The sequence below is a fragment of the Montipora capricornis genome, chromosome 12 (assembly GCF_036669925.1).
Source record: "Montipora capricornis isolate CH-2021 chromosome 12, ASM3666992v2, whole genome shotgun sequence".
NCBI classification, from domain to species: domain Eukaryota; kingdom Metazoa; phylum Cnidaria; class Anthozoa; order Scleractinia; family Acroporidae; genus Montipora; species Montipora capricornis.
This window is the reverse complement of record NC_090894.1, coordinates 7,275,166-7,287,665: the sequence shown is the minus strand read 5'-3', so window position 1 is coordinate 7,287,665 and position 12,500 is coordinate 7,275,166. Positions and strand designations below refer to the sequence as shown.

Genomic DNA, 12,500 nt, shown 5'->3' with positions numbered 1-12,500 from the left:
TTTGTGTAAACAGTGTCGCTCGCACTGACCATCGATCAGATATTTAGCTGGCTGGTGAATGTGCAGTACCGTCAGTTCACTTTTTGCACAGAGATACGAAACTGCAACGGAAAATTCTTAGAAGTCTTATGTTTTAAAACATACCTTTTAGCTTGACTTATGTGGAGAAAAAATAAAATCTATCTCGCATTTTACGAGAAGAGACCGCTTTTGAAAATGAAGAGATATGACCCAACGCCCAATAAAAATCGCATTTAATAAGAAACAAATTTTACTTACCTCAACGAAAACTTGAAATTATCTTCTCACCTAAATAGAAGATAGCTTGGTCACGAAAAGAACAAACGCAAGCAGACTAATCGATTAGTATTTGGAACGTTTCGTTTCTACAATCGTGAAGTCTAAGTGTACGGGAAATAGGGCAACATTTTTAATACCTGACAGTTTACTAGTGATGTGATTTTTAATTCCCAACTGTAAATTTCGTAAAGTGACAAGACATAAATGATTTCATGAAAATGCAGCCAGCTTGTCATAACCCGAGGTGACTGGTCTCGCTGTTATGGTTGGTTTGTAAATTTTCGTTAGAGTATAAAACTGTGGTATTCTAGGTGAGTTGGGTGTTTGTGAAAGCTATGTTTTTTTTTTCATGTCATCCATGTGGTTTTCACGGTGTAGGTCAGTTATAAGGTGCAAGACCTTGTTGTGAGTTCCTTTCACCATGGGTTATGTGAGACGTCTGTAGCTTTGTTCGTCGTTAAGGAGGTTTTCTCCCTCCTTTATTTTGTCAGTTTTGTTCATCATGACAGTGGTAATGCCCTTGTTGGCTTTTTTCGGGTTAATATCATCGTTTTGTTTCAATTCATTTAGTGCCTTTTGTTCTTCTCGTGACAAGTTTTGTAACATCTTTGTTATTTTTACTTCCTTTAGTTGTCATTTAACCTCCTTAAGGTAGCTTTCAAGGGCGACAAATTTTTGAACTGGTGGACTCCAATCAGATTTAACGTAGAAGGTTGAACGTTTATTGTGTCCTTAGAACATGTATTTAAGATGCATTCGTCTTGCAAAAATTTCAAACTCCTGCAATAATGACCTTTGGATTCTGTATTTGTTTAGTTTATTCACAGGTATAAATTTTATTAACAGATAGTATCACTTTGATATGATACAAATGTCTTGTTTGAAGATACACAAGTTTAAGATATTGAGTTGAATTCCCTTATTTATGTTATCATTTAGTATAACCCAGAAGTTGAAATTATCTTTATTCTTTAAAATATATATTTAGCCCACATAAATGGGCCAATTCAACCCTGGCAATGACAATACTCCATGCAATAAGCCTATAGCTTCCATGTTTAGGAACCAATCAGTTAGATTAGGATAGAGAAGAGTGGCTCTGGGACTAAAGACAGTGGGGAAATGGGGGACCTTCACCTCCTGAGGAATCTCATGATAAATCCATACTAGCCGAAGCCTTAGAATGACTTACTGTACTCGTGTCTTCTGTACAGGTTCGACGCACTTTGCTCAACTAATAAAACTGTAAAATAGTTCTTGAAAAAAAAACCCTAATAAATAAGGTCAAAAAAGTCCAATATATATTTCTACCTACAATCCTCGTCAGTCGTCTGCCATTTAAAAATACATAAATTGTGCATGTAAGAGACATTGGAATGGTCCACGCGTTCTCAGACATGATGTACGTCATCACGAGACATGCAAACTCTTTTTGTTAACGTAAACAAAGTGAAAAATGATATACGTAAAAACAAAAGCTAAATGGTGACACCTGAAATGATAAACATACTATGCATACACTTTTATTTGAACCTTCTGACGTAATAAATAGTCAGAGTTCAGACTTCAGAATTCAAGCGAAAGCGAATGGCGGAAAACTCCCACCGAAAGTCATATTCAAAGGTGTTAGACAGCTGAATATCAACACGCCACCAAGGATGCAAATTTCAGTGCACAAGAAAGGCTGGATGAACGGAGAAGGTACCGGTATGTTTTATCTCCACACTGTTTGTTCAGAGAAGAAACTTTTCATGTGAGCAACAAACACGATTCTCGGAATTCGAAACAAGGTTTGAATGATTGTATTGTTGCCCTGGGTATCACGTTACTGAGCACGTGCTTTTAAGCATGTATGCAAATTTCCGTTTGTTTGCTTTTCTCTTGAAGTCGTTTAGTTTTCTAAATGTCTCCAAAAGCACTATTCGTTTTTAACTGCAAGTTCTTCTCAAATTGTGATCTTAAGATTTTGTTGCGTGAAAATACTTGGCTATAAGACACACCCCAATTTTAGCACTAACTTGCCACCCAAAGACAGATTTTTCTTGAAAAAACTGTGTGCCTTATAACCGAATAACTACGGTATTTTAAATGGAGGACAACTGACGAGGATCGTAGGTCGAAATATATAGTGGACTTCCAAAATATAAATCACAATTTTTTTATTTTTTTGATGTTTGTTATGAGACCATCCCCTTTTTTTTTGTTTACCGCCGAATGCGTTTACTGATATTGGGTTGGTCGGTCAGATTGAAAAAAAAAACCCTACAAAAAAAATCATAAGCATTCTCGGACTCGGAGGCCTGGTACCCCGGCATCATAGCTGTGGAGCCAGGAAAACAACAAGACGTGAACCCAAAATCAATATGGCGGAAAATTTGGCAGATGTTGTGGTAGAATTAAGACAGCGTGGGAAAAAGGATCAACCACCAAAACGCCTGTGCGACATAAAATGGCTTTAAAACGTTGTTAACTTTTTTTTTCTTTTTGGAAAATGCCCAAAATTTGGGTCGGTCGGACGACGCGAAACGGAGGAAAAAAAGGGGATGGCCAAAATGCGGAGCCCTACTTCATGGAGTACCCTATGGAGTACCCCTAAAAATCATCTATTAGTCAAATTAAATACTCTATCAAAATAGTGAGGCATTCAGATGCACACACCTTCATTTATCTCGAGCTTTCCAGCTCTCCGATTGTTACAGTTCGATGCAGTTTAAGAATTGGCCGCCATCTTGAAATCTCCTAGGTATTTCTTCATTTATTTTTTCAGTCTTGTTCATGATGACTGCTGTTGTACTTTGAACAAGGTCTAGTCAACGCACTAATTCGCTTCCACAAATGAAGGCTTGAAAGCCAGAAGAGGAAGTTAAAGGCTCGTTTAAATTTCGCGGCTCGAAAACACAAACCTGTAACTCGGCATCCTCTCAACGAAAAGCATTCGGGAAACCGCATTGTAAACAACAACAATGTAAACCTAGCCGACTTACAAAAGCAGATTTCTGACTTAAAAGAAATTGTATGTTCACATGTCCTTAATAATAATAAAAAGGATGAATGTTATGTGATTTTGTTCTCTGACCTTATCAACAGTGATAACCCTGTCACAATGACAACCAACACATTGGAAAAAACAAACGAGGAAAAGGAGGAAATATGCTTTAAAAAACAGGCTTTTAGCCAAAAAAAGGGAGTTAAGCGAAAAATTCCTAAAAAGCTTATCAAGTCATAAACTAACAGAGAGCCAAGTCAGCCTACTATCCAAGGGTCTCAAATTCATCCCAACGCCCGCCACTAACAACAATATAATAAGGCAGCAACTCTTATGAGATTTTGAACAACTCGAGCATAAAGAACACTATCAACCACTCAAAACACCAGTGGTTAAAAGCACACAGGAGAAGGTTGATGATGTCATCACCCAACTATACTAAGGCAAACACATTGATGACATGACTGAAAGATGGCTGTCACAAACTCCTAAGCTGCCAAGAATACCAGTATTCTATACATTAACGAAAATTCACAAACCTGACCTGGTTGGCATACCAATAATCTCCGGTTGTGATGGCCCTACAGAGAATATCTTCATTTGTGGATACACCCTATCGAACACAAACAACAATCCTTTATACAGGACACAACTGATTTCATAAATTTCATAGAGAAAACAAAGATAGGCAAGGATACAGTTTTAGTATCAATGGACGGGTCTAGCTTGTATATGAATATACCACATGAAGAGGGAATAAACATAGTATGCAAGGCATACGCAAAGTTCCACAATCATAATCCACCGATCCCAACACACTTCTTGAGACATGCTTGGTTTGATTTTAACGAAAACTCGTTCCAGTTCAATGGAGATAACTACTTCCAAAAACACATGGAACTGCCATGGGGACAAAAATGGCAGTCTCTTTTGCTAACATTTTCATGGCGCACATTGAAACATCGTTAATACAACAGAACGATACCAAGCCAAGAATATGGAAAAGATATCTTGATGATATCTTCTCCCTCTGGGACAGCGACAAAAATACAGTGGACCTTTTTATTAAGCAAGCTAAAAAATTCCTCCCCAAAATCACATTTATGGCCGAAATATCAGAAAACGAAATCACGTTCCTCTACACAGTAGTGTTTAAAGGGGAACGATTCAAGAACGAATCCATCTTGGACATCAGAAGTCACTACAAGCCGACTGAAACCTTTCAATAAAAGTAAAGTGGTGCATTTATATAGCGCCTTTATCACAAACGTCTCAAAGGCGCTTTACAATGATCAATTTACCCCCAGCGGACTGGAAGCATATACAGGCGCAAATGGCAGCTGCTTCTAAGCAGTGCATGCATGCTGGTACTCATTTTACCGACCTCGGAAGGATGGAAGGCTGAGTGAAGTTAAGCGGGAAAGAAGGTCACCAAATATTCCACTCTCAGCAGAACTGGGAATGGAACCCAGGACCTTAGGATTGGAAGGCAGAGATCTTACCACTGCGCCAACCCCTCCGCAATATACACACTTCAAGTCATGCCACCCTTCCAGGCGTAAAAAGTGGCTTCATTAAAGGCGAAGCAATGAGACTGCTTAAAACAAACTCTTCGAAAACAACATTTGAAGAGACCCTGGAAAATTTCAAGCAACGCCTAAGAGCGCGCGGCTATCCTAGCGCAATCATAGAAAGGTGTCTGTTGGAGGTCAATTTTGACTCCAGACGTTCGGCTTTAACTCAAAACAAAAAGACAAACGAGAGAATTTTGCCTTTTGTTACAACATACCACCCAGCAGTCAAAAACCTTAAAAAGGTATTGATGGAACAATGGAGTATCAGAAAATCAGCCTATGCTGAAAGATATCTACCTAAAACCTCCAATAATATCATACAAAAGGGGTAAATCCCTTAATGACATGCTCGTCACAGCAAATATACAGCTTTTTTTAGGCTCAAACACGAGGCAGCCGCAAATTGACAAAGGAAATTTCCACATCAGGAAATTTCTAGAATCTTGGCACACCTCCATCACACCCACTTCCAGGACAATACCGCATACTTTTTAACAAAAAATCTTAATCACTTTTTTTTCCCTAATTTCACTCATTGTTATCATTTTTATCTCACTATATATTCTGCGAATTTTTACTTCATTCATCTTTTTGCTCGGTGAAGACCACAGTTCTAGTGGTCGAAAGTTTGCAATTTTTAAATTTTTTTAGCTAGAGAACTCCCATTTAAGTTTTTTATCAAATATAGTATCGTCAATTTTTAGAAAAAGTTCACCTGTTGTCGATTTATAAGTACTAATTTTTAAAATGGAAGGAATGTCGAAGACCTGCCCAAACTAGAGAATTAGTTTTAGAATTCCTGTTAGAAACTAGGGAAAAGGAATCTTTGTTATTTAAATGAAAGGATAGATCACTGATATGAACTACACCATCCTCGAAATAGCTTTTATAATAAACTGTTTTATTATTGTTTGTTATTCCAAAGAATATAACTCCAGTCTTTTTCTGAAGAGAACGTATCCCTAAATTCTGACCACCACTGCAGAAATTCTAGATAGAATTGAGAAGAAATATTGAATGGAAGGATGCAATGAAACAAGAAAAGGTTGCCAAAGCGTTGTAGATTATATGTCAGATACCTTTTCCAGGTGCCATCATTGGAGCTAATTGTTCTTTTTAGCCATGCCAATCGATATTATCATACTAACAAAATCAATCACCTTTATCGCCGATCTGCGTGTGACTTGATCAGAACCATTCCATAAGAGCTGAAATGATAACTGAAACTATGAAATTCTTTTCAAGAAGCAATTTTTGATCATATGTGTAATAAATTCCTAAAGCCTTTATTGGTTCCTTAGGCCATTTAATCTCAAAAGGCTGTGCTTTGCAGTTCCTTGAAGAGGCTATCCACGTCTTCCGTTTTGAAATAATCTTTAAGCCAGAGACAATCTTGAAATCATCTAATAGCCTAAAAAGAGCAGTAGCAGAGCATGTGTCGGCTAGTATTGCTGTTGTATCATCTGCGTATTGAAGAATTTTTGTCTGCTCACTCCCAACAGAGATACCTTTTATATCTTTATTTTGTCCAATTGCAATTGCTTATGTTTCTATAATAACTACAAAGAGATAAAATGAGTGGGTCTCCCTGTCGTACCCCACATTCAAGGTTAAAGTGTTCAGATGAAAGTCTGTTATTTATCACACACCTATGTATGTTTCTGTAGCATGTTTGAACCCAATGGATGAAATTAGGGCCAAAATTGAACAATTTCAATCTACTACATGCCAGCTACTTGTCGGTTACATACCGACAGCGAATTTCCTACCAGAGAAGCATATCTTATTGCCTTCAGCTTTAGATAGAAAGATGAAATGGGATGCCACTGTTTTCCTTCAGGCTGTTTTTTCGTCATTGCATAACATACTTCCTTGATTATTTACAAAATTCTTCAAGTCAGTCATTTATCTTCTAGGTGCACCCCAGATTTCTGAGAAAACCTTCGCAGTTCTGATTATCAAAAATGGTGGATAGAAAGATTGACGTTTTGGAGCGGCATATGCAAGAGCTTAGTGTTGCAACAAAGGAGGGAAACAGACGAGGGAGGGGTTTGGCTTGTTTCGATTTGGGTAACTACTATTATGGAGTAGCCAACTTTAATCAGGCCATTAGAAGTTACACAGAAGCATTAGCCATTTTTAAGGAAATAGGTTTCGGTGCCGGGGAAGGAATAGCTTATGCGAGTCTTGGCAACGCTTATGACAGGCTGGGAAATTTTAAGCAAGCCATAGAGTACCACAATCAACATCTTAATATTGCGAAAGAAGTTGGAGACAAAGCTGGAGAAGGAAAAGCCTATGGCAATCTCGGCAACGCTTATCACAGTCTGGGGAATTTTAAGCAAGCCATAGGGTACCACAATCAACATCTTAGTATTGCGAAAGAAGTTGGGGACAAAGCTGGAGAAGGAAAAGGTTATTCGGGTCTTGGCATCGCTTATGACAGTCTGGGGAACTTTAAGCAAGCCATAGAGTACCACAATCAAGATCTTAGTATTGCGAAAGAAGTTGGGGAAAAAGTTGGAGAAGGAAGAGCCTATTGCAATCTCGGCATCGCTTACAGAGGGCTGGGGAATTTTAAGCAAGCCATAGAGTACCACAATCAACATCTTAGTATTGCGATAGCAGTTGGGGACAAAGCTGGAGAAGGAGCAGCCTATTGCAATCTCGGCGACGCTTATCACAGGCTGGGGAATTTTAAGCAAGCCATAGAGTACCACAATCAAGTTCTTAGTATTGCAAAAGAAGTTGGGGACAAAGCTGGAGTAGGAAAAGCTTATTCGGGTCTTGCCAATGCTTATGACAGTCTGGGGAATTTTAAGCAAGCCATCGAGTACCACAATCAAGATCTTAGTATCGCGAAAGAAGTTGGGGATAAAGCTGGAGAAGGAAGAGCCTATGGCAATCTCGGCAACGCTTATGACAGTCTGGGGAATTTTAAGCAAGCCATACAGTACCACAGTCAACATCTTAGTATTGCAAAGGAAGTTGAGGACAAAGCTGGAGAAGGAACAGCCTATTGCAATCTTGGCATCGCTTATCGCAGTCTGGGTAATTTTATGCAAGCCATAGAGTACCACAATCAACATCTTAGTATTGCGAAGGAAGTTGGGGACAAAGCTGGAGAAGGAACGGCCTATGGCAATCTTGGCAATGCCTATCACAATCAGGAGAATTGTAAGCAAGCCATAGAGTACCACAATGAACATCTGCGTATTGTGAAAGAAGTTGGGGACAAAGCTGGAGAAGGAGCAGCCTATTGCAATCTCGGCATCGCTTATCGCAGTCTGGGGAATTTTAGGCAAGCCATAGAGTACCTCAATCAACATCTGAATATTGCAAAAGAAGGTGGGGACCCCATAGGGCAGGCAATGGCGTGTTATCAGCTGGGTCGTGTTCATGAAACTTCAGACTCCTTGAGCAAAGCTCTTAATTATTATCGTCAAAGCATAAATTACTATGAAGAAACAAGGAGTCTTCTTCAGTCAGAAGATGCATGGAAAATAAGCTTTCGTGACACAAAGCAGTTTGCATACAATGCTCTGTGGACAGCACTCTTGAAGAGTGGTGAGGTAGATGAGGCTTTGTATGCTGCTGAGCAAGGACGAGCCCAGGCTTTGGGAGACATTTTAAAGATGCAATACGGTGTTGATGAGAAACCCTCTTTGGCAGTTACGATGAAGGGAAGTGTTGGAATGAAAGATTTACCTTCGCAAACTGTTTTCACAGCACTGGATGGGAACACGATCAGCTTCTGGGTGCTAAGAGAAGATATCGGGATGAATTTTAGACGAAAGGAAATTGAAAATGGAAGTGCCGTCTCACTGATGGAAAGTACTTTTGAACAGATTGGCGTGGGGACTGTTGTACAATGCGAGAATCGTTCGCTTGACAGACAACGAAACGACTTCTCATGCAACAGGGAAGCTGTTGAGGAAACCATTCAGTCCTTGAGCTTCTCTGTGAACTCTTTACAGCCCTTGTATGATGTCTTAGTCAGTCCTATTGCAGACTTGCTGCAGGGTGATGACTTAGTCTTTGTTCCTGATGGACCATTTTGCTTGGCTCCTTTTTCTGCATTGAGTGACGCTGTCAGGATCCGTGCAATTCCCTCGCTGACCGCTTTGAAAGTGATCACTAGTGCACCTGACTACTTCCAAAGTAAGAATGAAGCGCTGCTTGTTGGCGATCCATGCTTAAAGGAAGTCACTTGGGGCAAGGGTGAACCCATGTATAAACAGCTGCCATGCGCAAAAAAAGAGGTGGATATGATCGGAAAACTTCTACAGACCGTGCCTCTTACAGGTCAAAGTGCAACCAAAGCTGAGGTGCTGAAAAGAATGAAGTCAGTTGCCTTAATCCACATTGCTGCACATGGAGATGACCAATTTGGAGAAATTGCTTTGGCCCCAAATCCCAAACGCACATCACAGATCCCAGAAGAGGAAGATTACATGTTAACGTTGAGCGATGTTCACGCAGTTCATCTTCAGGCAAGACTTGTTGTGCTGAGTTGCTGTCATAGTGGCCAGGGAGAGGTGAAATCTGAGGGTATTGTGGGAATAGCCAGGGCTTTCCTGTGTGCTGGTGCCCGATCTGTTCTGGTGTCACTCTGGGCAATCGACGACAAGGCAACCTTGATGTTCATGAAAAGTTTCTACGAACACTTAGCAGATAGAAAGAGTGCAAGTACAGCTCTTCACCATGCTATGAAATCTCTTCGAGAGACTTATTCTGCCTTAAAATACTGGGCGCCATTTGTGCTAATTGGCGATGATGTCACCTTTGAATTTGGGCAACAGAAACACGAAAGCAATGGTAAGTGCTATTTTGAATATAACTTTAAAGACTGAATTGCTGTACTTTGTAAATGTTTTTAATCAGCGAGTTGTGGAAAGGAGCAGGGACGTTCTTCCAATAGAAATGGTTTTAAAATCGGTTGCTAGTGTAGTTATTTTTACTTGAACTGCTTTGGCTAATACTTGAATTAAATATTGTGTGCATTCACCGGGTCTGCTACTTTATGATGGACTGACAGCGAAACTGATTACTGAATGCCAGTTACGTACGTGAAGTGAAGTTAGCTATTGAGGTCTTGCAGTCAACACATCAAAGTGACACTGAATAGGAATTATTGCTGTTAGCCAAGCACAAACGGTTTCATGAATTAAGATAATTGAGATATTATTTACTTCCCAATCAAAATGAAATTCTGCATTGCTATTCAACCCATTATTTGTTTCTTTCTTTATTGTTTCTTTTTTCAGAAACGATGTCTAAAACGTGAGAAAAACACTTGGGACTCTGATACGTCAATATGTTATTTCCTTTCTTCCTTTCTTCGATTATATGAGTAATAGTGTCCAAGTCCTTGCATTTTGTGCCTTGTTTTGTAAGGGTCTGTACCAGGATTAGTTAATCACTTGATAGAAATTAGGGATTGGCAAAACGGTTTGCTTCCATAACTGATGATCTAGCGATCGTGTTATTTAGTGGCTCTTAAATACTTCAAAATAACTCGAAGGTTTTGCTGTATATTTCTCAGGTGTTTATTTTATGTGAAGCTGGTGACAAGTATACCTCTTTAATTTGGTATACCAACGTTCCATTTAAAATCAAGTGACAGTCTCGGGGAATGTGTATTTTCTGTGTTTATGGCCAAAGCTAAATAATCAAATTAATCAAATTAGGCAAACGTCTAGATTTCTTTTCGTGATTTAAGATAATGTTTAGGCGTAGGGTTAGCATTTTTGTAAACGTTGTTTCAGCTGTGGTGCCCCCTACCCCTCACCCCTTACATCCCAACCCCGGAATAGTCATGCCGAAGGTGAGTGCTCTCACCACTATAACAGCTCGTGTAGTACAATATAATGGTATTGATAAAGGAAACCAGACACTCGTTCAACCTGTAAGGAAGTTTATTACATCATCATCCTACACAATTACCATACTGTATTGAATTTCAGTCAGTCATCTCCACTCACTGGTTAGTCTCTTTTACAAAAAGGGGGTTTATCCAAATCTCACGCTATGGCTATTTTCACGGTCCTGGCCATGAATTTGTAAAAAATTATTGGAATGTGAGTGAAATTTCCCTTTCACAATATTTCACAGCGTGAAATATTTCAAGCCACATTTCACGCTGTGAAAAAGGTCACAGTCACTGTGAAAATATTTCACGCCATGAACAAAGTGAACTTCTTGCGTAAACATCAATCTGTGACCCTGAACATCATGCCATCATTATGTAACGCCACCTGCAAAGGTTTTACTGCAAGTTTTTCTGAAAGTCTTTTGGAATCGGCTAGCTATCAGGGAATCGCCAACTCGGGATTGGGTCCATTCTTTTGTTTACTTTTCTGTTTTATATTGTGGTTTCGGGAAAACAAAAGAAAACGAAAGAACAGAAGGAAAAAATCGGAGAAACTAAAACTTTCAACAGTAGACTAACCAAATCGATGCACAATAAGATCAGCGTTTCTTATCTCGTTTCTCTGCTAAAAAGCACGCACCTTCAGTTTGTGGGAATATGTTTTAAACGCTAAGTAATGGTCCGGCTAAGAAGCAGGCAGAAAAACAATAGCCCGCGGCAATAGCGTCGGTTAGTTAAAATGTGCCAACATTTTTAATCAAATTAAGTTCGGCTGTTCCCATTGGTGTAAGCAGCTAAAAGCGCGAAATTTGAATTTCAATGAAAAATGTAATCGACTTGCCGTCTAAAAAATTAGATTCTGTTTCGTAGAACAAATCATTATGCCTTCAAAAACTATGTTTGTAAATATCGTCAAGATTCTATGCGCCATTTGCCGATTGGCGAATGGCGCATAGAACAATGCCCAAATTTGGCCGAGAGACAGAGATCAAGGGCATGGGGAAGAAGAAATCCAAAAAAGGCTTTTTTTTCATTTTTTTCTCATCTTTTTTCGACATTTTCCGATATTAGCCAATCAGATGCCTCGATTGGAGCAGCAGCTTCTAAGTACTTTTGCCGCTGGGCTGCCTGCTTCTTAGCCGGACCATTACTTAAATATTTGTAAAAGAATCTCCATGGTTGCTGGATCTTTACCAGAAATTCAAAAGAATGAGCTCAGTAAAACCATAACAGAAATCAAAACGCCACGCGCTGTTGTAAACAATTACATTTCCTCCCAGACATAAGAAACAGACACGTTTGGCACCACGGAGTCTGGCTATATCGGCGTAGCCGAAAATCATGCTCTTCGCGAATAGTATTTATTCGCTTGCATAACACATTTAAAAGTGATTGAAATAACAACTGGCAAGCTCTATTGGAAAAGATTAGGTTATTTTGAAATACTGACATGTCATTTACCTTTGGTGTCTTTTGGCTCAGCATTTTAGCAATTTCAATTTTAGAAAAAAATACATTATAGATAAACGTGTATGACAAATTTAACAAAACGCCTTTTGGTTCAACTTGTTTATTATGTTGCTGTTCTTTACATTGTTGTACTACTAATATGTATACGCTTCTGGTAAGTTAGCCTCCAATAATTCGTTTGAAAATTTGCACGGCACGGCAAGAGAAATGCACTAAAAGCGGTAAGTCGGCGTTACTAAACACAGGAACGGAACGGAAGGGAACGGAACGGAACGGAACGGAACGGAACGGAACGGAA

At 39.3% G+C, this 12,500-nt stretch overlaps 1 protein-coding gene across 1 annotated transcript in view; it reads left to right on the top strand.

The window, feature by feature from the left end:
* Window positions 1-11,413, top strand: part of LOC138026606 (tetratricopeptide repeat protein 28-like) — a 12,571-nt gene extending 1,158 nt beyond the window's left edge. Inside the window, exons 2-3 of the mRNA XM_068874021.1 lie at window positions 6,777-9,678; window positions 10,128-11,413. Of these exons, the coding sequence (XP_068730122.1) occupies window positions 6,825-9,678; window positions 10,128-10,147 (2,874 nt within the window). The 5' untranslated portion in view covers window positions 6,777-6,824 and the 3' untranslated portion in view covers window positions 10,148-11,413. The remainder of the gene's footprint in view (window positions 1-6,776; window positions 9,679-10,127) is intronic.
* The last annotated feature ends 1,087 nt before the right edge of the window (window positions 11,414-12,500 follow it).